A 24,392-nucleotide genomic window follows, 5' to 3' on the forward strand; every position below is an offset into this window, starting at 1 on the left:
TCTAGTGAAAAAAACCAAATTCAGATAGCTTGTTTCTACAGACAAAACACAAAGTAAACACAAAGCACAGATGCACAGTGCAAGCTATTTGCAGAATTCTCATGTCGGCGATTTAAATAGCAAAAGCATAAATTCACAAAAGAAAGTAGATTGAGGCAAGTTTCTTGCCTTCAGTTTGTTGCCTCTGATTCTGGCTCGTCTGTCACACAAGCTGCAGTAAGGCGGCCTTACTGACACTAAAATCGTAGGTCCAGTGCAGGCCAACAGTCTGTAAAATACGTTTTAAGAGTAGGATGTCTCTGCTTGTCAAAAAAAAAAAGACTCCATTTCCCAGAGTGCAGCAATCAGCAGTGTATTTCACAAAGCTGCACTTTAAGGAGTCTTAAGATCTTTGTGTTGAGGTGGAACAGTAAGGCTCAGTTGTGTCTGGGTCTTCCTTTCTTCATGCGGGCAGCTTTAGGTTTGGGGATGTACTGGTTGTTAGCCTGGTGCTCCAGCTCTCTGCTGAAGTACTGAATTGTTTTGTTTAAGCCTTCCTCCAGGGGCACCTGTCAACACAAGACAACACATCAAACGCTGACATACTACCAGGAGGAACAGGAGGTATTCGACACCTCGGAGTCGAATACCTTCCCTTAACCGATCATTTAGCATCTCACATCACTGACAGTCCGGCTAATACAGCCCCCTGTCATATATATTCACAGCCTGCACTTCTCTTTCCGAGTTAAGGTGTTGAATTCATAGGAATAATTGTAAATATTATGAAGTCACGGTGTGACTGGCCTTTGATGTTTTGGATGAATTCATTTATTTTTCCCTCAGGAGGTTAAAGAGGTAACAGTGAGATTGATACTGGATGATACTGAATGTAGCTATCATCTATAAGCTCTTTTTTTCCTGTTTCAAACTGTGCTGCCTTTAACTTTAATATTCCCTCCCTTCACCCCCAACCGGTTGCGACAGATGGCCGCCTCTCCCTGAGCCCAATTCTGCTGGAGGTTTCTTCCCGTTAAAGAGTTTTTCCTTCCCATTGTTACCTAGGTATGTGCTCATAGGGGGTTTTCTCTGATTTTTATGTATTATTGTGGGTCTTTACCTTACAATATCAAACACCTGGAGGTAGCTGTTGTTGTGTTTTGGCGATATATAAATAAAACTGAATTGAACTGAACATGCTAACTGAGACCTGTTAACTCTAGAGTCTGAAATGTGCCAAACTGATGGGAGGAATAGCTGCTTGGCTAAGCTCATCACTGATTTTTTCCCCGTGGCATAACTCCCCAAACTTCTGCTTTTATAAAGATTAGCAGCATCCAGCTGGTATTTACCCTGCTAATTCCTATCGACACAGTACTTTGTTTTCACAGGACTGCAAAGAGTTTCTTTTACACTTAATCGCAAGTCTATGTATAACAGTCTCATGTGTAAATAAACTTTAAATTATGTAACATTTTTAACACTCAGCTCAGTCACTATTAAAAACTTCAGGACATCAAGTATACTGATGGTGGAAGACAGCATGTGTGCACTACAAATATCTCAGAATAATCTCGGCGTGCGTCACACGTACCACCGGTTCCCAGCCAAGCATCATCTTGGCTTTGCGGATGTCGGGTCTTCTCCTCTGTGGGTCATCCTGGGCCTCAGGAAGAAACTGGATCTGGCTTTGGCTCACTGCGTGTGTGTACATGGTAGTGTTTTAAAGGACAGCAGGGAGGAGGATGTTATTATTCTTCACAGAGCCAACTGAAGGGACTGTTTTACTTTTAGGGAACTACATTCAGTGCCAGGTTTGGCCCTGGCTGTTTACTATGAAAGTAAGTCAGAGACTGCAATATGATGTCACACTATAGTGACTGGTAATGTAAGACACTATACCAACCAAACAAACAAACATGCATCTCTTTGCAGAGACCACAAAGACAAAAAAAAGAAATTCCACCTTAAATAACCCTTGACACCCCCGAGGTTACGCCTGGTTTTGATAGTGCTGGACCAATCACAACTATTCATTCAATACAGAGTGTGTTTCACATGATGACAAACATTTCACACTGTGGTCTGTTTTTCCATCACTCAGAGATTTGGTGGCTGCAACTGAGTTTACACTTTTCCAATATCATCAAAAAACTAAAATGAAACTTCTAGACTTATTTGTTTACCACTGCAAAACAATGAAACACCTCCTTCTTGGTGTTTCTGCAGTGCAGGACTTAGATTTAAATTTAAAGTGTGTACTTAAGGAGTCATCCCTCCTCCTATGTGAGAACTCGATAACACAAGCGTCTTTTTCACTCTGCTGGGCACCACAATTTACAAAATTTAATTTAAAATCCATAAACAGTTTACTGAGGTAATAAAGCAGACATCAACACTCCTTTTCACATTTTTTTAATATATCTATTTTCAACATATAGATAGATTTTTTTGGTGCCAACAAAGGAAATGCCCCCTGTTGGTCACAGGAAAGAGTGCAGGTTTAGGGCACTTCCACCTCACTATTCAGACCCCAAAGGTTCATCTTTTATCATACACTCTGTGGGCATAAGATGCTGCCAGACTTCCCAAGACACACGTTTAAACAAACCTTCCTTGCACGTATACACACGTTTAAAAAAAGAAAAGAAATCAGCAGGTATAACTCTCATGACTTATCGTTGTCTTAGAACTGCTCTGCAGACTGGAGCCTCTACTACCACAAATAAGTAACACTGAATGTTTCTCCCACTGAAAAACGCTACGTCCAGATGAACACTGAGTAACACTGATCAACACATGATATACACAACACTGTATCATCTGACATATTGTCACTTCTTTTGGTTATTTTGTCACATGAGGTCACTTTTTGCAGCCCATTTAAAGCTTGTGAACCTTCACCTGTCACCAATCCACTGGAATACACCTTACATCCATCAACTTATCACATTCTTGGATTCTGGTTATGACCGAGCAATCTTTCATGGTTCTCTGCCTCAGGCATGTTCTCATTAGCATACTTCATGCTGAGGCCCGCTGACATCCCCATTGCAGCTGACGCTATTTTGGTTGCATTTATGGTTAGCTGTGATTTGCTCCAAACAAGAAAGTGATCCTGCTTTTAAATGTCCTGCCGACTTCCTCCCTGTGAGGGCGACCTTATACCACCAGGATAAAACGATGACGAGGCATGAGCTGGTACAGGCCGCACAAGACTTACCAACAAGACTTTTAATGAGGCGAGCAAACTCCAATATAGTGTGCTCTTCTGGGTTTCCCTGAAAAACAAATTAATCCATTACATCAGAGTCAGCAAGTGTCAGACACACAGAATCAATTTGCCTTTCAATTTATGAAACGCAGCCACATATTATGAACTCACCAGATTGACTGGACTGCTGATGTTGCTGTTCATCAGCAAGACAAGGCCATTCACCAGATCACTGGAAAACACAGACAGGAGCACGCTCTATTTTTAATATGAAGGACACTTTATGAACATGCACAGATTTCTTTAATCAGAACACCGTGTATACTCCACGTGGCATCTATGCAAGTGTATCAGCATACCCTGACTGACACTTGTTTCATTCTCACTCTCCCTAACACACACACACACACACACACACACACACACACACACACACTTAACATAATTAGACCTCAACACTGGCAGGCAAGTGCACACTGAGATAAGACTGTCCAACTCTGGAAAAGTTAATTTAGAATTTAGCAGGTTAACAATCTGATATCAAAAATAAACACAGGGACAGTTAAGGGAACTTAATTGTGATTTTTGTTTCTATTACATTTAATATTATGTTATATTTAATTAACTCTGATGGAGCAGCTGTGTGATGGCCGTATTCAGGATGTACCCTGCCTCTTAAACAGCTGAGCTGGATAAGCAGTTAAGAAAATCTACGATGAAATAGACAAAGCAGCATGTTTGAACCTCACCCCAGATCTCAACTTATTCTAACGAGATACACAAAGTTTATTTGTCCACTTCCCGAACTGAGGCACAATTCATACCAACAGCCAAAGAGGAGTCCTAGACCTGCGCCGGCAGAAACTTGATGTGAACTTCTTCACACCAATGAATCTTTTAGTGCTGCTCCCCAAATTGTTCATTATTTATTACATTATTTATAAATAATTCTGCAAATTTTCTTTATAACTTCAACCATATTTATTACGGCTTTTCACCCAATGTTTCTTCCTTTGAAAAATCTAAAACTTGAGTTCATTCCTTTTCTCATCATATTACTTTATTTATTGACACAGTTACCGTTTACATAAACACTTTATGGTACATTTGCTGTTAATTTCCAAGGATTTACTTTCACTTAGAAATCCAACTATTTGTTTTCCTTTTGATCACTCACAAAGAAACTTCAATGCAAAATTGAATGCATGAATGAATGCTGTTTGTAAATTCTGTAAAAACTTTTAATAAAACATTTTAGAACTGAAATCATGAAATTCTCCAGTGTGCATCTTTAATTGCTTGGTGTGAAAGTTTAGATCTGATTAGCTTTAGGTGTTAGTTATGAAATACATTTTTTTCTGGAGGGTCAACTTCAAGAAAAGCTACCCAAAGACTGTTTACACAACATGAAAGTCATACAGGGCATCAGGTAAATGCTACGATCAGATACGAGAGCTTCAAATGCTCTGTGCCTCTGATCCCTGTTGCTCAGTCTGACGAAATGAAACCAGTAAATACTCTTTGAACTTACACCACGCTTCTTTACTTTATATTAAAATCTACAAAAGTGTAAAACTCTACCCACAAACATATCTTTCATACAGTTTAATGCCACCATGAACAAAAGCCTCACTCTGGTTTACATTGGCATATGTGTGTGTACAGAGACTGCTTAATATTTCATATTAAAAGTTATTTGTCATTATTAGTATTTTTTTGTTATAGTATTTGAAACAGGTGACACACAATACTGTGCAAAAGTCTTGAGCCACACCTCATTTCATTTATAAAGAAATGTTCAGTAAAGAATAACCAAATATAAATGGAAATAGAGTAGATAAGGTAAAAAAACAAAAAAAACAAAACAGGGTTTTTACATTACTAACAAGTCATAATATTTGGTATTAACTAATTAATTTAACATAGTCTAAACTCTCTTTGATGGCTTTCTTTAATTTCTTTATGTAGTCTTCAGGAATAGTTCTCCAGGCAGCTTCAAGGACATTCAAAGCTCTTCTTTGAATGTTGGCTGCCTTTTGCTCTGTTCTCCGCTTCAATAATGTCGAGGTTGGATCTTTGGGGAGGCTAATCCACGACTGACAGCCTTGGGCTACCCTGGCGAGATTTGAAAACGGGGTTTTCGTCTGAAAATGCTTTTACTGCATTATCAGTGTGTTTCGAGTCATGCTGAAAAATGAAGGTGTTGCCAATCAGCAGCTTTTTAGGTGGTATGAATGGTGTCTCAAAATCTGACTGTACTTCTCAGACTTCAAACACCACTGGCTGAAATGAGTCTCCACTGTGTTTTACAGATGGCTGTACACACTCACAGTTGACCTCTTCCAAACATACACAAGATTTACAGTGGCAACGATCGTGTGTCAGGCCTCTGCTAGACTTTTTCTGGTCTCTTAAAAACTTGACTTTCAGATACTGTTCGTTTGTTGTAGATAGTTTACTTTAGGCCTGCCACTTGACATATTTCGACAAGCAGTGTATTCGTAATATATTTGAGGAAACTGAATAAGTTTTCAGCTAAAAGCTCTTGTAAAAATACTATTTTATGAATGTCAAACTATGTTATCTTTATTATTATTTTTCGTAGACTCAACTAAAGAAATGCAAATTATGTGACCATAACAAAGTGCTTCAATATGCAATTTAAAATTATTTTTCTGCTAAGACACAGGATCATCCTTTGAATCAGGTGCCTTGTTATACATGATTGATTCATAGGTCAGTGCTGAGTGTCTTACTAAATAAAGCTGAAAATACAAGAACTGGACTGAAAACGAGTGAAAAAGCAACAAATGTCTAAAAAAAAAAACTTTGTATGATCTTCAGAAAGCCTTGAGAGTTATTGCTCAAGATTACTTCAAAAAATGGAAGGAAAGTTTGGCTCTTTGGAGCGAAAATAAAAATAAAAGGGGGTGTGGCTTAAGAGTTGTTTAAGATAATGAGACAATGGAGATCGATGAGAAAAATTGTGCATTTCAGGGATGAATATAATGGGTTTAATTTAGTAAACTTACCTTACATACTGAAAGGCTCTTGTCTGGGAGCCGGTACCGTAAACCTAGAAGAAGAAATAAAATAAACAGGCTATCCTTGAGTGATGAGCAAGCTGACATTGTAAAATGTCAAAGTCAAGGCCAAGGTTAGCATGTGTTACCCTGTGTAAATACCCTCAGAAGCAGAGTCCCCTTTGGACCTCTGGATGCATGTTATTCCCCTGCTCCCATTCCTTACATTTCTCTCTACTGCATCCATATTTGGTTTCAATGTAATGCTTTTAAACCACTTTTACGATGTCAAAGAAATTATGTTAAATAGGTCAGGATCTAGATTTGAAATAATAAAACCCCATCCTTTAATTTTCAGTTAAAGAAAATTATATGTAATATGACTATTAAACCATCTTCCATGTGGGACTAATCCAATGTGCTTTAAAATGATCCCGATGTGCCTCGATACTTGCAGCACATACAAATGAGGTGAAAGCCGAGCAAGTAAAAAACTTAAAATGCATACAGTGAGAGGTTCTCCTTGAAGAGCCTGAAGGATGAAGTTACTGACAACCCGTCCGTCGTTCATGTGCATACGGGAGCCGAACGTGTTGAAGATTCTTGCCACTCTCACCTCTACACCCTCCTGTAAGCAAAGGAGAACCGAGAACTTGTTAACTCTGAGGTGTCTGAATACTTTTTAAGGATCTCAATACTCAATCCTCACATACATAATCACCTCCACTTGTCAAAAATCAGTAAATAATCGAGGCCAAGTAGAGGATAGATACTCTGCTTGATCCCAGAGTGAGAAAGTTCTTCCTTATTTTAAATCCATGGACCTTCTTAAGTCACTCTCATGCACCACCACAAACTACTTCAGATGCTACGTGGAATCGTCTTTGGTCGTTTAATATGAATAAAAACATGAAAATTATGGAAATTGCTCTCTTGAAAATGTGGAACATGAAATTCAACAGGCACATCCTGCAAATATATTCAGTGTGGTGAGGATCAAGGACACAATGAGGACAACATGATGAAGAGGTCTCGAAAGGGCTGTGCGTGTGTGCTCATGTAACCCCGTCCCGTAAATAATGGTAAACTTCTACACACTCAGCAGGGTTACTTTTCCTCCACTACTCTCAGTCCATGCACCTCACCGAAGATGTTGGTGAAAACAGTCTAAGAGGAAATTAGTACACTTACGACAATAGACAATAAATAAGAACCATGAACAGAGTTGACAGGACTCTCAGGAATATGCCATTTTTAAGAAACGGTAGCCCTGGATATCTGTGATTCTATGTTCTGATCATGAGCCAGACTGACTAAATTTAAATTACTTGCAGCTACATTACCTGTGGGATACCTTTAGGAACACCACCCATAATATAACTTCTTGGATAAAAAGAAGAAAAAAATAAATATGAATAAATAAATATGAATAAATAAATATGAATCAAAGCACAGGATGCAATTCTAAAAACATAATAATTAGAGATTTATAAATATGTACCAATACGTGCCGAATTGCAGATGAAACACTGAATACTTGCCCCGTAGGATAAATCATTAGTGCCAGGATGAGGCTGTTCCACCATTAAACAGAGTGAAAAATGACTCCAGTGTACAGACGAAGAAGACTGACAAGTTCAGACAAAATACCTGGAACCTCTAAACTCTGACGTTGAAAAACCTGCAAATTAGCATTAAGCTAATGCGGTCTTAGACACACTGTGACTGCATAACTGCAAATATTGAAAGATCACTTAACCAGTGAACACAAAAGTCTTAATGTAAGCATTGGTATGCATGTAAGCTACAACTATATACATATACATCTATATAATCACCCTCTTCTATATAAATAAAAGAGTGTGATCAAAAAGTTCTGGGAATGGGGCCTATAAAAATGAAAAACACCTGATTTTAATTTGCCTAATCTCTGCAGATGAAAGAAAACATCAACTTGGGTTTCAAACTGACCTACATTTAGTAATGGATCATGACTGGTGTTAAGAGCTGGATCTCCAAGCTAAATCAAAGACACTTGAAAAGGTCAGAGTGTTCAAACCTAAAGGCGGTTCAAGCCCAGTGTCAAGCTGTTAATGCAGAGTTTTGTTTGGCCCCCTGAGGTGTCAGAGTAAGAAAATTCACAGAACTGTGCTGAGTGCCAGTGAGCCTGGAGACTATTTTCGGCACACCAACATAATTTTCTCTCTCAACCTGGACTGATCCAGATGAGACTCCATGCAAATTTGCCCACTTCATGAAAAAAGAAAATTTGATTAAGGGATTGCCATTTTTACACACCACAGGAGACCCAGCTTCAGGGGACATAGCTACATTTTTAGAGTGAACATAAAAAATATTTAAAAAAAAAAAAAAAATCAGACGCACTGAAAAGAGCCTGAGGTGCATGACAACATGATGCTAAACAGGAAACCCGCCAAATCTAAATTCAGCACAGTTTTCCATGTTTAAAAGGTCCATTTCCAGAACCTTTTAATCCCCCACTCCTCATGTTTCATTCATATTTCATGCTGAACATTTTCTACAGGTTGTACACACTGCTTAGCCAGTCACTCAAAACTGGCAGGTTTCTACCTTCAAAAATATTTCAAGTGAAGCTCCAGCTGAATAATTTTATTCACTTTCATATGTTGAAGCATAAATCTGATAATATTGGGGAGGAGGACATATTGCACTCCATCATTTCTAACAGTCTCCAACTTTTCAGCATGATTTCAGATACTAATGAAGAAACAGGAAGTTGTGCTCCACTACAGGCTGTACAGTAGTATACAGTACTGTGCAAAAGTCTTGAGTCACACCTCATTTCTTTATATTTTGCTTCCAGGAAGTCAGAGTTTTGTTTCATTTTTTTTTTTTAATTGGTCTTGAGGTTTTGCAAAGTTTTTCTTTGGACACTGGCTGCTTTTTCACTCAATTTCAGTCCAGTTCTTGCACCTGACCATTTTCAGAGGAATTTCGTCTGTTAACCCTTAACCAAGGCATGAAGCAGTGTTGTCTATACACAACAGAGTACTCAGCAAAGAAAAAAATCAAATTGTATGTTTAGCCACTTTGTTACTAACAGCATGTTGCCTAAACCACACAAGGTGTTTCCTAAAGAACTATTAGCTGAAAACTTATCTCAACATGGTGTGCAGTGTGCCCTTAAAAATTTGATGAAACTGGACAAATTGAGGACAAAAGAAGAAGTGACACGCCCCAAATATAGCTGCAACGGATTAAAAGAAATTCATGTCCTAATAAACTGGGGAAAAATTTGCATCTGTCCCTTCAGTTAATCTGTAAAGACACCAAGGATAACTGAGAGAAAATGCTGAGATTACACAAGAACTGGACTAAAAATCTGTGTTTCTGTGACAAATCCAGATTTTTAGGTTTTTATTCAAATCACTGTCAATATGTACCAGAGGTCGTGAGGAGCGAGGTACAACAGTGACACTTCCTTAGACTTCCAACAGTGAGTATCTAACATGGTGGAGACTCTGTCATTCTGCAATTCATCCAGTGGAGTTTAAGTTTTTATCACACCTGATGGAAGTATGAACGCAGGAAAGTTTGGATTTTAATCCAATATCATCTGGAAAGCTTCTGATTGGCTGGGGTTGTTTTTTTAAGCATCACAACGATCCCAAACACCCTGCTGCTGGAGTAAAAACATAGTTGGATAGAAAAATCAGCCAGTGGAGCACAATCATAGTCTGACCTCCCCAGAACCCAGACTCCAACATTACTGAAGTAGTGTGGGATCATTTTGGCAGAGAACTGAACCAAAGCCAGCCAACATCCAAAAAAGAGTGTTGAATGTCCTTAAAAAAAACTATTCTTCTAGAACATTCGAACTATTCCTGAAGACTACTTAAAGAAATTATCAGAAAATCTGCCTAAGAGAGTGTGTTAAAGAATAAATGTGGTCACACCAAATATTGACTTCCAAGTTTGTACAACTGTAAAAACTCTGTTTTTGCCCCATATATTTCCATGTATGGCTGCACGTTTCAATAAACTATTTCCCAATTTTCCTGACAAAAAACAAAGAAATGAGAAGTAGTTCAAGACTTGCACAGTACTGTCTTTATGTAAAACACATCAGGCACTTCCCATAAGGAAGTGGCTGTCTGTGCTTAATTTAAGAAACGTGTACTCCCTGCTGTTGAAAATCTGTGATGACACTTTAGCTTCTTTTTCTCCTCACAGGTATTACAATGTAACACAGTTATGCATATGATCATTAATATAACAACCAAGTAAAGAGACATTTTAAGCATAATTTCATATTGTCCAATCAAATAACTTGATTGGAAAAAACTGTTCTGTAATTTTTGTACACACGCACCCTTTAATATTTCTTTATGGCGACAGGCAGGTAAGACATGCCTTTTCATCTGCTGCATAACCCACATTCATCACTTTTTAAATGTTCATGAGTTTTGATTACATGACCGGGCAATAGATGTTATGTGCGATATTCTCGTCCCGCAGCATAAACAGCTGACATTTGATTCTGAAAGCCAGCCGTTTCCAAGAATTCTCTCAGTAAGTGCGAAAAAAAAATAATGAGGCTCTGAGGGGGGCGCGGGTGACGAGGCAGATAAATAAATAACACCTGCCTGAAGGAAAGGCAAGAGAAGTCAATCATATCTGATCATCAAAGGCTGTTGTCAATCAAGTCAATACCAATCCGTCTTAACATAACTGAAATCATGAAGAGCTTTGTTGAATTTTTCATCATAAAACACAAGTCTCAACAAAAGGTCGACATGCCTGATGGGAAGCTATCGCCTTAAAAACAGCCTCATAGCAAGACATGAAAAAAATATATTGCTAGAAACCTGTTTATCTTAGAAACCCTTTCACCACTTGCATGGATAGTTATTTCTAGTCCTCTCATCCAGAAAGTATTAAGTGTCTGTTTAAGTAGAAACATTCAATTATTGTACAGATTTTCATTTGTATTTAAATGTTTTTTAGACAATTGTAGGGTTTATTTTATAATAATTATCAAGAATAGATAATGTTATTGCACAGTAAATGTTAAATGATGAGGATACCTGCTTCATGTAGGCATAACACATAGTTTCCGCTACACGCTTCCCTTCATCGTAGCACGCTCGAGGACCGATCGGGTTCACGTGACCCCAGTAATCCTCATTTTGGGGGTGTACCTCTGGATCTGAAACAAAATTATTTCAGGAACAGATCAAGCAGTTTTCACATAATTTCAGCTCAGCTTTCTCCACACAGAAAAAATTGCTTGTTCACTGGTGCACACACAGACACGTCCATGTCTGCCTAGAAGATACAGCTGCATTTTACCACTTAGATGATAAGATGAAACATTTGCAATAAATAATTAAGGCCTGTAAGAACAGGCTGAATGACATACCTTCATTAGCATTCAGGGTAAAGCTCTCATTTGCCATTTCTGAATCTCACAGTAAACATGGTACAATACTTCAGCCTCACAATAAGCACAAATTTTAAGAAATCATTTGGATTTTTTAAACCTCTTCATCAATTATGACTCTCAAAATCTGATTAACTGTAGTTGCCGTGTGTGAATGAATATAACAGCGCACACATACACATAAGCTAACACCCAGGTTTGTTCAATCTTGAGCTCTTGCTGTGATTGAAACCCAAACTGCGTTTTAGTGAAAGATGCAGGATGGATCATAGGAATGAGCAGTAAATAACATCAGGTGTGCGAAAGGCTCACAATGGCAGTGGAAAACAAAACCGGCTTCAGAAATCTTTCTTACCTCCATAAACCTCAGAGGTAGAAGCCAGCAGGAGTCTTGCGCCCACACGCTTGGCCAGGCCTAGGACACAAACAAAACAACAGTGTTATGGTAGGTTGAGCAGGTAACACTCTGAACCTCTGGGCAACCACTTTAGATCGTGAGGTGGCTGCACAAGTGATCTGGTGGGAGGCAACCTGTCTTCAAACAATGACAATACAACTGGAGAGTGTCTGGAATCATTCTCATAGAGCAGTACATTGGTCCTTTTTGTTATATTGGTATCCACGTATCATTTAATTTTCTGAGTTTGGGGATGACAAAGTTTCTTAGCCTTTTTAAAAATAATAATAATAGAATAGATTTCCATAACAATAACAAAGATGACTCTTGACTTGTTCAACAATGGTTTCTATTATATAAATGTTTCATGGTGGCTCCTTCAAAAATGACAGGACTATTAAGGATATACCTGCTATTCTGACTCAGTACTTATTATCTGACCAGCAGGAAAATGAAAAGGAAAAGTTATTTGGTTCTCTCAGAGCTGTACCACTGATGGAGTTTCAAAATGCATTTTACATCTGAAAGCTTAATCACTATTGTTAGCACACAAAAAAAGCCTCACCAGACTTCTCATGAAGGATCGAATAGGTCGCAGAATCATATATCCTTAAGTAATGAACCTAAGTTTGAATATTCTGACAGCACCCAGACAAAATAATATGACAGGCATTTTTTTCTGGAGCAGCTGGATAAAAAGCTGACAATTTAATGAGTGAGACTAATGGATCCTATTTCTTTCCCTTTACTTCTTCAGTCTGACTTGACAACAAAGACATTTTTTATACAGGTTTAACTGAAGACTGAAGAATATTTTACAATATTTTATTGTTAAACAGATGGAGAAATAAAAAAAAAAAGGCTGCATCAATTCTGATTTACAGGCGATGCAATTAGTGAATCTTTTTAACCCTATCCTTGAGTTATCCTTGAGTACTGAGTTTACTTACCAAGCATGTTAAGTGTGCCAATGGTGTTGGTCTTCAGTGTTTTGATGGGATTGTACATGTAGTTAGGAGGAGAGGCTGGAGATGCCAGGTGATAGATCTGGTCCACTGTGAAGAGCAGGGGAAACAATAATCAATAAATCAATCCTGTTTTCATAAAATCTGTATATGAGGATTTTTTCCTTACTTTTAAAGCCTTTATTGATAATCAATTTAGGAAGCTTAGGCTTTAAAAGAGCAGGAGAGGAGACTAAACTCAAAAAGCAAAAAACTCCTACATCACTTTGTCCTTGAGTTATCGCATTCACAAACTTGGGTGTCTGTGGGTGACTACAATAGCCCTTTAACCTTTTACGGCTGAGAGGTAAAAAGCTGTAATAATGCAGCAGATTCAAGCTGAAGGGCTTAAGAGTAACAGATATATGTGCTATATCATATTAGAACAATGGACTACAAACAACTATCTATACTTTGGGAGCTGCAGGTAAGTCTGAACTCCAAATACAACAAGTTTTAGCTCTGAAGAAATGCTTGGTTTAAAACAGTACTACTGCAAACCAGAACAGTTGTTCTTTGAGGCTTTCAAGGTTGAGTTGCAAATCTATATGTGTCAAACATTTTAAATGGAAGAAAACTGATTTTTAAAAGCGTTTAGAACAATATAAATAACATACGTAATCAGAAATTAGTAGGTCATGTTATTTGAGTTATTTCTATTATTTTTACCCCAAACTGCAAACGGCCAATGGGTAAACCAATATGTGGGATACTTCCATATTCACTGAGTCCCCCATGGCTTTCCCGGGAATCTTTGATTATACAAAGGCTTTGAGAATAAACCCCAGAGTCAGAGTCCTAAAAGCTGCACATTGGTTTTAAATGGAAACTCCTGGCACCAAACTGTAGCAACCTTTTCCTCCTTTGGATCCATCATTTGTGTGGAGAGAACACCTTGTTCTCCATATCCTTTCTTTAACTACACTAATTCAAATGTGTCAAATTAAAACTTTTCATAAAATGACAATGATCCTCAAAGTTATTTAATAAGCAATAAAAAAAAAAAACTTGAAATGCATTATGTGTACTTAGTCTGATCTTTGTGGTTATCCTTGTAAGTAGTCCTTACTGCCCTATAAGTCTTGAACAGGTACTTATCTGTCTCGTTCCCAGTCTCTAGCACTCCACAGCATTTTCCTGTTTTGTAGGCCACTCAAATCATTTCTTTTCAAGGCAAAGCCTATCAGCCACTGAAAGCGTGACCTCCTCTTCCATGCCTTACTTTCAAAGCTTATTCCATCCCATCACTCAGTATTTTTAAGTCCATTGCAGTACCTTGTGTTCCTCTCAAAATTCCAAAGACACTGACGTCAGATCAGACTATTGCAAGCAACAGGAGATCTCTTTTGCTGTGCACATTTATTTTTAGAATACATTTTCAAGACTGTATATTAGCAATAACATTAAATGTCAATCAGACACGTTTGGTTGATCTCTTCCATATGAAATGTGTTCATCATTAGCACTCTCCATGCGTATGGTACTTTAATGGGGAAATTTTTTCACACCAAACTGCAGTGATGTCTTTAAGACATTATCAGGCAGAAAAACCAATTGCTATGCTGGAACAAAATACTAAGTATGTCCTTTCTGCAGCAGACACGTTGGCTGCTATTACCTCAGCCGTCAATCCTCCCTGCCGTTAACAATCCCACCTCTGCCCATTCTCGTCCACCTATGTAGACATCAAGTCTAACAGAGTGTTAGGCTGCTTTTGACAGATGGTATACCAAAGCAAACAAACGATGTCAACACACTTGGATTGACTGAGAATATCAAGGCACTCAGCACCCTGGAACAATTCTAAGCATGTACTGGGAATTTAAAGATAGACTGGAAGAAAAAGTGATAAATAGAGAAACTCAAATACTCTGGCATCAAAACAGAAAACCAAAGCTTTTCCATCCTGACAGGCACCTACAAATCTTGACCACTCTGAGGAGTCAGATCGTGATAGAAAGTGCATCAAACATGCCGTACCGCTACTGATCACGCCAATCCGTGCAGATAGCTTCTATTGATAACTATTGATGGACGCTTTTGTTTTTGTATCCCATTTTCAATTCACATAACCCCTAAAATGCCATTCTTAAAAATAACCACATCCAGGAAATGCTAACCTGATGGTTTGTATATTTTTGTATGACACTACAAAGCATGAATGTTTTGAGTTACATAGGTTTAATTGAGCTTCTCCAGCATTAAACTTTTAAAATGTAAATGCAGTTAGAATTACAACACTGTTGGACGACCCTGTGATAAGTCATCACCGTGGACACCAAAGTACTGTATGTTTCTTAAAATTACTCTTTTTTTTTTTTTTAATCCTTTTGGGTGTTGGAGTGGTGTAACCTCTACTCAGAACAGCATTAAAGATGACCTATTTTTGTAGCTTCCAGCTCTACATTCTTATTCTGGGACTCCGGTAGAGTAGTTTTGCATGTCAACTGTTATACTGGCCCTCTGTGCAACACCATCAGTTTATGCTCCATCTGAAACAAGCCCTTTTAGCCCCCCTGTCTCTTTTGCCCTCCTCCATGCAAGCTGACTTTCTTATTTCTGGCTCGCTCAGGTTGGACTTCAGCCACCACCTAACTAAAAAACGAATTTAAAAACAACATGTTCCTCATTCTAAAGCTTCACATTTTGAGGCAAACACAGCCACTTCAATACTCTTTCCACCTGCAGGTAGAACCCGAACTTTTAGCATTTCTTAAAAAATAAACAACTTTACTGTCTAACAGAAAAAGCATTTTGTGATCAACCAGCAAAGCGTGCAGAGTTTTAATAAGCATGCTCATGATGTCCACGTCAAAGTGGGCATGAGCAGGTGGATGACTGTGTTAAAATCATGTTAAAATCCTAGCTTTTAGCTCAGGATGAAGTCTGAGTTTTTAACTTAGAGTGTACATAAGCCTGCATCATCATTTGAATGCCTGGCTTCATCAAGCACTGTGCTACTTTATGCTGAAGACATAGAGCACTTATATCTCAGTGAGCTGTTCACAAGGCAGTGATGTAATATTCGTTTTCTAAGGGGTGTTATTCAATACGGCTTTAGTAAACAAGAGCGTATTTTCTTATTTCAGATATACTGAGTGGAATCAAACACATTTGACTAAATGGAAAATAACTTGAGATAGCAGCATTGTGGATTATACCTCTTGTTTCAACCAACAGGCAGACAGTAGAAATAAGTAGAAAAGGTCATTACCTACCACTTTCACTTTTTCACTCACCTTCAATGTAGAGAGGCTCTACCACATCGTGATTGATGAGTTCAAAGTTTTCATGACCAATCCAGTGCTCCACGTTCCTCTTTCTTCCTGTGAAAAAGTTGTCCACCACAGTCACCTCATGGCCATCCATCATCAATTTGTCAGTCAGATGGGAACCCACAAAACCAGCTCCTCCAGTTATCTAATAGCAAACACACAGTGGTGGATATGTTTGCAATGTCAGGGTATGCGGAGTCTTCTTAAGTGTATATTACGTTACAAAGCAATGAAATGCAGCCTGTGAGCAAACAGTACCTTCAACATAGCATGCATGCAAATCCACAGCTGTATTACACTAGCTACAAGTGCTCCACCGTTTTAAAATACAATTAAATATGCTACGCAAGCCAGCAGGATTCATTATCTCCCATTAAATGAATATTGCCAGTCTTACACAAATCTGTGGAGAGGTTTTGTGCCATTGTTTCACAGATTATTGTGATATTGTATCATAATATAATAGGCTAATATTTTGTTGCTTTACTTTCTACTATTACCTCTTAACATCCACCAAACAAACAACTTAGGGGTTAGGGTTACTAGAAGACACTACAGGGAGTGCAGAATTATTAGGCAAATGAGTATTTTGTCCACATCATCCTCTTCATGCATGTTGTCTTACTCCAAGCTGTATAGGCTCGAAAGCCTACTACCAATTAAGCATATTAGGTGATGTGCATCTCTGTAATGAAAAGGGGTGTGGTCTAATGACATCAACACCCTATATCAGGTGTGCATAATTATTAGGCAACGTCCTTTCCTTTGGCAAAATGGGTCAAAAGAAGGACTTGACAGGCTCAGAAAAGTCAAAAATAGTGAGATATCTTGCAGAGGGATGCAGCAGTCTCAAAATTGCAAAGCTTCTGAAGCGTGATCATCGAACAATCAAGCGTTTCATTCAAAATAGTCAACAGGGTCGCAAGAAGCGTGTGGAAAAACCAAGGCGCAAAGTAACTGCCCATGAACTGAGAAAAGTCAAGCGTGCAGCTGCCAAGATGCCACTTGCCACCAGTTTGGCCATATTTCAGAGCTGCAACATCACTGGAGTGCCCAAAAGCACAAGGTGTGCAATACTCAGAGACATGGCCAAGGTAAGAAAGGCTGAAAGACGACCACCACTGAACAAGACACACAAGCTGAAACGTCAAGACTGGGCCAAGAAACATCTCAAGACTGATTTTTCTAAGGTTTTATGGACTGATGAAATGAGAGTGAGTCTTGATGGGCCAGATGGATGGGCCCGTGGCTGGATTGGTAAAGGGCAGAGAGCTCCAGTCTGACTCAGACGCCAGCAAGGTGGAGGTGGAGTACTGGTTTGGGCTGGTATCATCAAAGATGAGCTTGTGGGGCCTTTTCGGGTTGAGGATGGAGTCAAGCTCAACTCCCAGTCCTACTGCCAGTTTCTGGAAGACACCTTCTTCAAGCAGTGGTACAGGAAGAAGTCTGCATCCTTCAAGAAAAACATGATTTTCATGCAGGACAATGCTCCATCACACGCGTCCAAGTACTCCACAGCATGGCTGGCAAGAAAGGGTATAAAAGAAGAAAAACTAATGACATGGCCTCCTTGTTCACCTGATCTGAACCCCATTGAGAACCTGTGGTCCATCATCAAATGTGAGATTTACAAGGAGGGAAAACAGTACACCTCTCTGAACAGTGTCTGGGAGGCTGTGGTTGCTGCTGCACGCAATGTTGATGGTGAACAGATCAAAACACTGACAGAATCCATGGATGGCAGGCTTTTGAGTGTCCTTGCAAAGAAAGGTGGTTATATTGGTCGCTGATTTGTTTTTGTTTTGTTTTTGAATGTCAGAAATGTATATTTGTGAATGTGGAGATGTTATATTGGTTTCACTGGTAAAAATCAATAATTGAAATGGGTATATATTTGTTTTTTGTTAAGTTGCCTAATAATTATGCACAGTAATAGTCACCTGCACACACAGATATCCCCCTAAAATAGCTAAAACTAAAAACAAACTAAAAACTACTTCCAAAAACATTCAGCTTTGATATTAATGAGTTTTTTGGGTTCATTGAGAACATGGTTGTTGTTCAATAATAAAATTATTCCTCAAAAATACAACTTGCCTAATAATTCTGCACTCCCTGTAGAAGAAAAAACTAGAAGACGTTAACTTTAAAACCAAGTCGTTTGCATGCATTCCTGTGCAATCAATCAATAGTTGCGTATACAAACTTGAATATATATATATAGTGCCATCCATAAATGTCACTCGTCACCCATATCCAGCTTTAATATAAAGGCACCCACCTCCATGTTTCACGGCCAACACTTTGCAGTTGCTGGTGTCCCCAAGCTGTTTAATCTCTTTCACTTTTTCCTTCTTACTCATAATACATAGAGGCTGATATCTTTCAGTGTGTTTCACACCTTGTATGCAGTCACTAAAGTAACTGCCGCACAGTTAATACTCGTGCGAAGTCAGACACACGATCATCCATTTTCCAACAGTACGCCTCTTAATCAATGCAGCATTTGTGTTTCAACTCATGTTCATTGCACTACTTATACTCTTGTGACCTCTTCAATCTTTATGAAAGCTTACTTTCAGTTTTTTATGCTTGCAGTGTCTTTCTAACCTTTCTAACACTTTATCTGCTAAATCATTAATGATTCTACTACACTGAATAAAATACTAAAGGGTTAACTTATTGATTTTTTACTCCACTCCAAGTATGGTCGTTTACTGCTGCTGCTGTCTATTATATCACACAAACAGTAATAGTATATAATTTTTACTTAGGAGTGGATCAGAATGGGAAGCCTCGGCTCCATCATTGATAGCTTTATGATTCCACTCTGCCCATAAACACTCAAGAGTTTCCACCTCAGGATAAGTGGGCTCAGAGTTAAGGGTTACATTCAGAGCTGGTCATTCATTTATAATGAAGACTATATTGTTGTTATCTACCTCACATTTTTATCAGATTGCACAGGGATATTCTCAGCAGGTTAACTGAATGCATGACCTGAATTATTGCCCGTTGTTGGAATAAGATGCATGTTGTGTTTCATTTTCTCATTACCAGTAGGCTCACATAATCCCTTAAAATGTTTATTTTGCACTGATGATATGTACATTTTTAAATTTGAAGTAACTATGCCATGTAGCCATGGCAGTAGACAATGCTTTGTATTCGTACATATTCATTTAGAAAATTAATGAAATTAAACTAATCTCAAATTTGGCCTCAATCTTGAGAAACTGGTTTTAGAACAACTGCTAGCGGTATTTAGTTACAACAGCAAGCTACACAGCACCAAAACTGCTTTTCTAAAGGTTACAAATAACTTATTCATGTCTTCAGACTTCAGACCAGGACAGACACATCTACGTCCTGGTGCTGCTTGACCTCAGTGCAGCTCCGACCAATATGGATTCAGTTGAACTGTTGATCACAATATAAACACATTTTTTTTATTTTAGTTTTGTGAAATCGTTTTTTGTCTGACTCACTTATTTTTATGTGTGTATGTCCAATCCAAGTATTTTGAGGCCACTGTTGTTAACATCTTTTATGTACAGTTACTAAAGTTACCAAATGGTTTTCATTGACCGTAAGAAAATAACAGAACTCTTCACTAACCCCCCCCCCCCCCCCCCCCCCCAACAAAAAAAAAAAAACTGTGCCCACGTCACAACTTCCTGTTTGTTCCACTGCAGGATGGTGAGTAATTCAGAAGGTCCTTGGTTGCTACATTACTGCTCACAGTCTGACTCAAAGGAGGGCTAAAGAGCTAGATAATTAAGTACAGACTTCTTTTGAGAATATCTCGAGATGTTTCTGTGGTACACTGCCAACATTAATACTAGAGCTTATCCTTTTTTATCATATAAAGAATATAAAATTAAGCATAACGTAAAAATGAAAACTATGAATTAGCTTAAAGTTAATTTTTCATAATTGCTTGTGTGGTATCTGTATGTTTCAATGGTTTTCTGTCTGATGTTGTGTAGTTATAAATAAGCTGTATTTAGTTCGCACCATGTCACACAACACTACTGACCTTCTACTTCAGCACTAGGTCCAGCTCCACCCATTTGGCCCAATAGTGAGCACCACTTCAAGAATTAGGGTGGGCTATAGCTGCTGTAAAACTGCTATAAAGCAAGTGTTTTATAGGAAGCACTGATGGCCTTCGATCCAGGTCTGCTCTCTCAGACAGCACCTTAAGATTAGGGATGGGTACCGGTTCTGACATAAACGGTAGTAACCAGACTGAAAAGCAGCGCACATTTCGGTGCTTTTTCTTTTTTTTTTTCCTGAGATGTCATACACTTTGGATTCTAGCCAATCATTTTACTTTTCCAAGGATAGTAGGCGGGCCCAGGTACACATGTTCTTTTAGAGCAGAGCTACAGATTAAAAGTGCCCAAGGCAAAGCGGTGAAAAGTCTGGCTGTACTTCACAGCAAAAGATGCAAACTCAGCAGCCTGCAACAAGTACTTTAAGGTGATACTGTCAAAGGAGGTAACACCTCGAATCTGATGAAACACCTGGCGACACATAGCGTTTTTTTAAAAGCCGAGAAATGCACCGTATTTGATAGCTTGCTGCAAGACCTCACACCAAGCACATCTACTGGGTGTGGTAGATCTCCATTAGCAAGTTAGCACAGATCGCCCCGTGCGTGGGGCTGGACGGTGCTTATCATTTTGCAGAAAAAAAGAGACTGCTAAAAATAAAAACATAAGAGGTTTTTGGACAAAGTTTGTGTTCTCCATTCTTTAAGCACCAGTAGAGCACCGTTTAAGCACCGGCACCATTTCAAAAGTACCGATTTGGCACCGGTATCGGATAAAACTTGAACGATACCCATCCCTACTTAAGATACACATTTCTGCAAGTTCTACTTCCCTCAGTTTGCTGTTAACATGGAGATAAGTCAGGCTTTGAGGAAAGCTTGTGCTTCTGTTGGCCGTTGCTTATGAAAGCTCAGGGTTATGTCATGGTTACTGAAAATACGATTTGCACTTGGATGTGTTACATACCAAAATTCTTTTACGATCCTTTTCTGACAGGAATTTCACCGGTGGGTATTTCTGAGAAAAACTGTAAGAGAGAACACAAAAACCTTTTGTAGAGAACATCTGGAGAAACAATCACATAAGCCCAAAGCAAAACAGAACAATCTAGGATCTTACTCTCAATCCAGGTCCTGTAATCTTATTAATAAACATCAATAAACTATATTTTATGGTTACCTTTGGTGTAGCTACAATTAAAAACAAAGATATGAGCTGGTTAATCATTTAGAGAAGTGTATTTATTTCAAGACTGCTTATGGGAATACAACACTGTTTCAAAAATAACCTCAACTTGATTATTAAAACTGGCCTTTAAATAACCACAACGCTGCACCACTAAGCCTGTGCTGTATGCATGATGAAACAAACGAACATTTTTCACAGAACATTCACATTTTTTGTGGAGGAATTATGCCCCACTCTTCTCCTTCAACAATGCTAAAGTTTATTGAGATTCGCTGGCATTCATTAATGCTCAACTCTTTGAAGGTCGCAGCATAACATTTCAGTCAGGTTGAGTAAAGGACTTTGACCGGGCCATTGCAGCACCTTGATTCTTCTATTTTTTCATTTTAGCCTTTCTGTTGTAGATTTGCTGCTGTGCTCGGGATCACTTTAGTATCTCTGTAAATACAAGTCTGCGCATAAATTGTGTGTACGAACGTTTCACGCAAAATTCAGTGTTTAATCAATAATTTCACGTGTTTTACAAACACATTTTGTAGCACCTCTGACCAAACATATGAACAAATGAAGGCCTGGCTGTCGTAGGAAATTTTAAAATGAATGCGCTGCTACTACTCATAATAATTTTTACTATTGCCTTTTGGTTATTTATGGTTTTCCAAAACATCATGAACCAAAGAATATTTAGAATTACCATAAAAATCAAAAAGTATTCAATATTCCTTATCTATGACATCTTAAACAATCATATATTTCATTACAAAATTAGCTCACTCAAGGGGAAACAATATTCAGTACCTCCATTATTTTAGCTCAAGCTTTTATTCATTGATTTATTTAATTACTTTCTTTTAATACTGTTCACTCACAAGGAAACACTGTGAAAAGCAGCCCCTTTTTTTGGCTTGACAGCTAGTGTAAAGTGTTTGTGCTGATGTGCTGTGTTTGGGTTTTGTCAAACCTTACAGGCAAACATCTCCACTTTGAATTTACCAGAACGTCCACTCTTAGGAACACTGCAGCCTTTTAGTAACACACACCTGAATGCTCCATACCAGCAAACCCTGAGATCTTCTACTTTATAGAGGTGCTCACAGTTGCTGATGATCAAATAACTAAGGCCATTTGATTGGTGACACCTAATTGATATTTCCCCTCTTAAATCCTGTTAAAGCAGTAAGGGAGAACTGTTTTTCACAGGGCTTAGCTTTCAATGATCCACAGTCGCTCTTCAGGAGCACAAGGTAGATATAAAATGTGCTCCATTTAGAGGTTCTTGTTGCCCTCACACATGTTAAACTAGGGATAACGGGCTCATTTAAACACGTACCTTTGTATGTCAGTGTTATTAGCATTAAAGGTACTAAAGACAAATATGTATAATTAACACCTTCAAGCTGGATTACTGTACCCAGAGATGCTACCATAAAAACAATGCAAAATTAGGTTAATTAATTGATAGCCTGTGATGTAGAAATCTTCTTATCACAAGTAACAAATACCACCAGATGCAATTAATTAGCTGCTGTTGCATTCATTCTGTCTTCAACGTCTGTTAAAGAGAGATAAACCTTTTAAATAAGCACAGAATGTTAATCCATGTGCAAGTTATTCAGATGCAGCATTCTCAGTCTATAAGTGCCCTTTCAAATGAAAATTCAACAGTTTAAAGTAGGAAATGAAGGCATATATAACGCTGACCCTTAAACCTACTTATTAGTCCATTAAGCTTTCCTTCACACCGAGCTATGAGCAAATATTTTAAGATCTCAATGGAAACAAAAACAACAAAAAAACCAGATACAAACCTTTGTTCCAGGTCACGAATCTTTTCTTTGAGAGGAGCCACAACCTAAAGTGAGATAAAAAAGGGAGAAATGCATGAGCTGAATTAGCAATGCCCTTAAGTAAATAATAAATTAATCCTCCAGTGGTTCAATTTTACCACCGCAGCATGCTAATGTAAGTTTATCACTAAGTTCATGTTATTTTCATAACATTGATTTAGTCAAGAGATGAAATCATGTGTATTCCTTGCAAAACGTGCAAATTTTTATGTTTACTGAATATTCCTGTCCTTTAGACCCAAACTAGTCCTATACAATACAAACAATTCAAAAAGCATAGTGATCCCTATGGACATTTGAAAATATTTTTCCTTTGGTACAGACAATTCAAAAAAGAAATTACACAAATACAAAAAATGATTAGTGCACAAACTTACACTTTAGAGAATTACAGATTAAAGCAGCAAGAAATGATAGATATTCCCAGAGAGAATTGAGTCAGGGCTGATGGAAACATTTCACTGTAGTTGAAGAGAAATGTGAGTCGAATTTCAAGATTAAAAGGATGGAAAAAGGATGAACTTCACAGACAGCAACTTTGTCAAATGTATCGTATATCCAATGATTTATAATAACCAAATGCTATAAACACGCTCGCTGCGGATTGTTTTAATATAATTGCCTATTTCACTGCAGGATTCTTCTCAAAAAACCTGACCTGTCAAATGTCAGAAATAGATTTTTTTTATTTTAGTTTATATCTAACAATTTTAAAGGACAGAAAATCAACATGACTATATTAACACTGCCTGTTTTGTCTGACCAACACTCTGAACCAGCAATTACAACTTCACTGTATGCACTGAACTCGAGAGAAACCAGAACAAAACTAATTTATAGTACCGTTGCATTAAAAATAACTATTCAATGAAGTCTTTGCCTATTACTCAAAACTCCCTGCAGCTACCTGCAGTGACAGTGTTTTCTACAGGTATAACTATATGACTGAACTAGAATCTACCCCTTGCATTTCTATGCCAAC

The 24,392-nt window shown here is 38.2% G+C and overlaps 1 protein-coding gene across 2 annotated transcripts in view; it reads right to left on the reverse strand.

The window, feature by feature from the left end:
• Positions 1-296: 296 nt before the first annotated feature.
• The window catches only part of uxs1 (UDP-glucuronate decarboxylase 1), a 35,005-nt gene continuing 10,909 nt past the window's right edge, over positions 297-24,392 (reverse strand). For both annotated transcript variants that reach the window (XM_080902000.1, XM_080902001.1), the window contains 12 exons: positions 23,372-23,415; positions 21,342-21,402; positions 16,282-16,462; positions 12,989-13,093; positions 11,997-12,056; positions 11,286-11,407; positions 6,725-6,844; positions 6,226-6,269; positions 3,365-3,425; positions 3,203-3,260; positions 1,574-1,677; positions 297-548 (listed from right to left, as the gene is read on the reverse strand). In XM_080902000.1, coding sequence (XP_080758126.1) covers positions 417-548; positions 1,574-1,677; positions 3,203-3,260; positions 3,365-3,425; positions 6,226-6,269; positions 6,725-6,844; positions 11,286-11,407; positions 11,997-12,056; positions 12,989-13,093; positions 16,282-16,462; positions 21,342-21,402; positions 23,372-23,415 — 1,092 coding nt within the window. In that variant the 3' untranslated portion in view covers positions 297-416. The remainder of the gene's footprint in view (positions 549-1,573; positions 1,678-3,202; positions 3,261-3,364; positions 3,426-6,225; positions 6,270-6,724; positions 6,845-11,285; positions 11,408-11,996; positions 12,057-12,988; positions 13,094-16,281; positions 16,463-21,341; positions 21,403-23,371; positions 23,416-24,392) is intronic.

The sequence above is a fragment of the Rhamphochromis sp. 'chilingali' genome, assembly GCF_963969265.1.
Source record: "Rhamphochromis sp. 'chilingali' genome assembly, chromosome: 14".
NCBI classification, from domain to species: Eukaryota; Metazoa; Chordata; class Actinopteri; order Cichliformes; family Cichlidae; genus Rhamphochromis; species Rhamphochromis sp. 'chilingali'.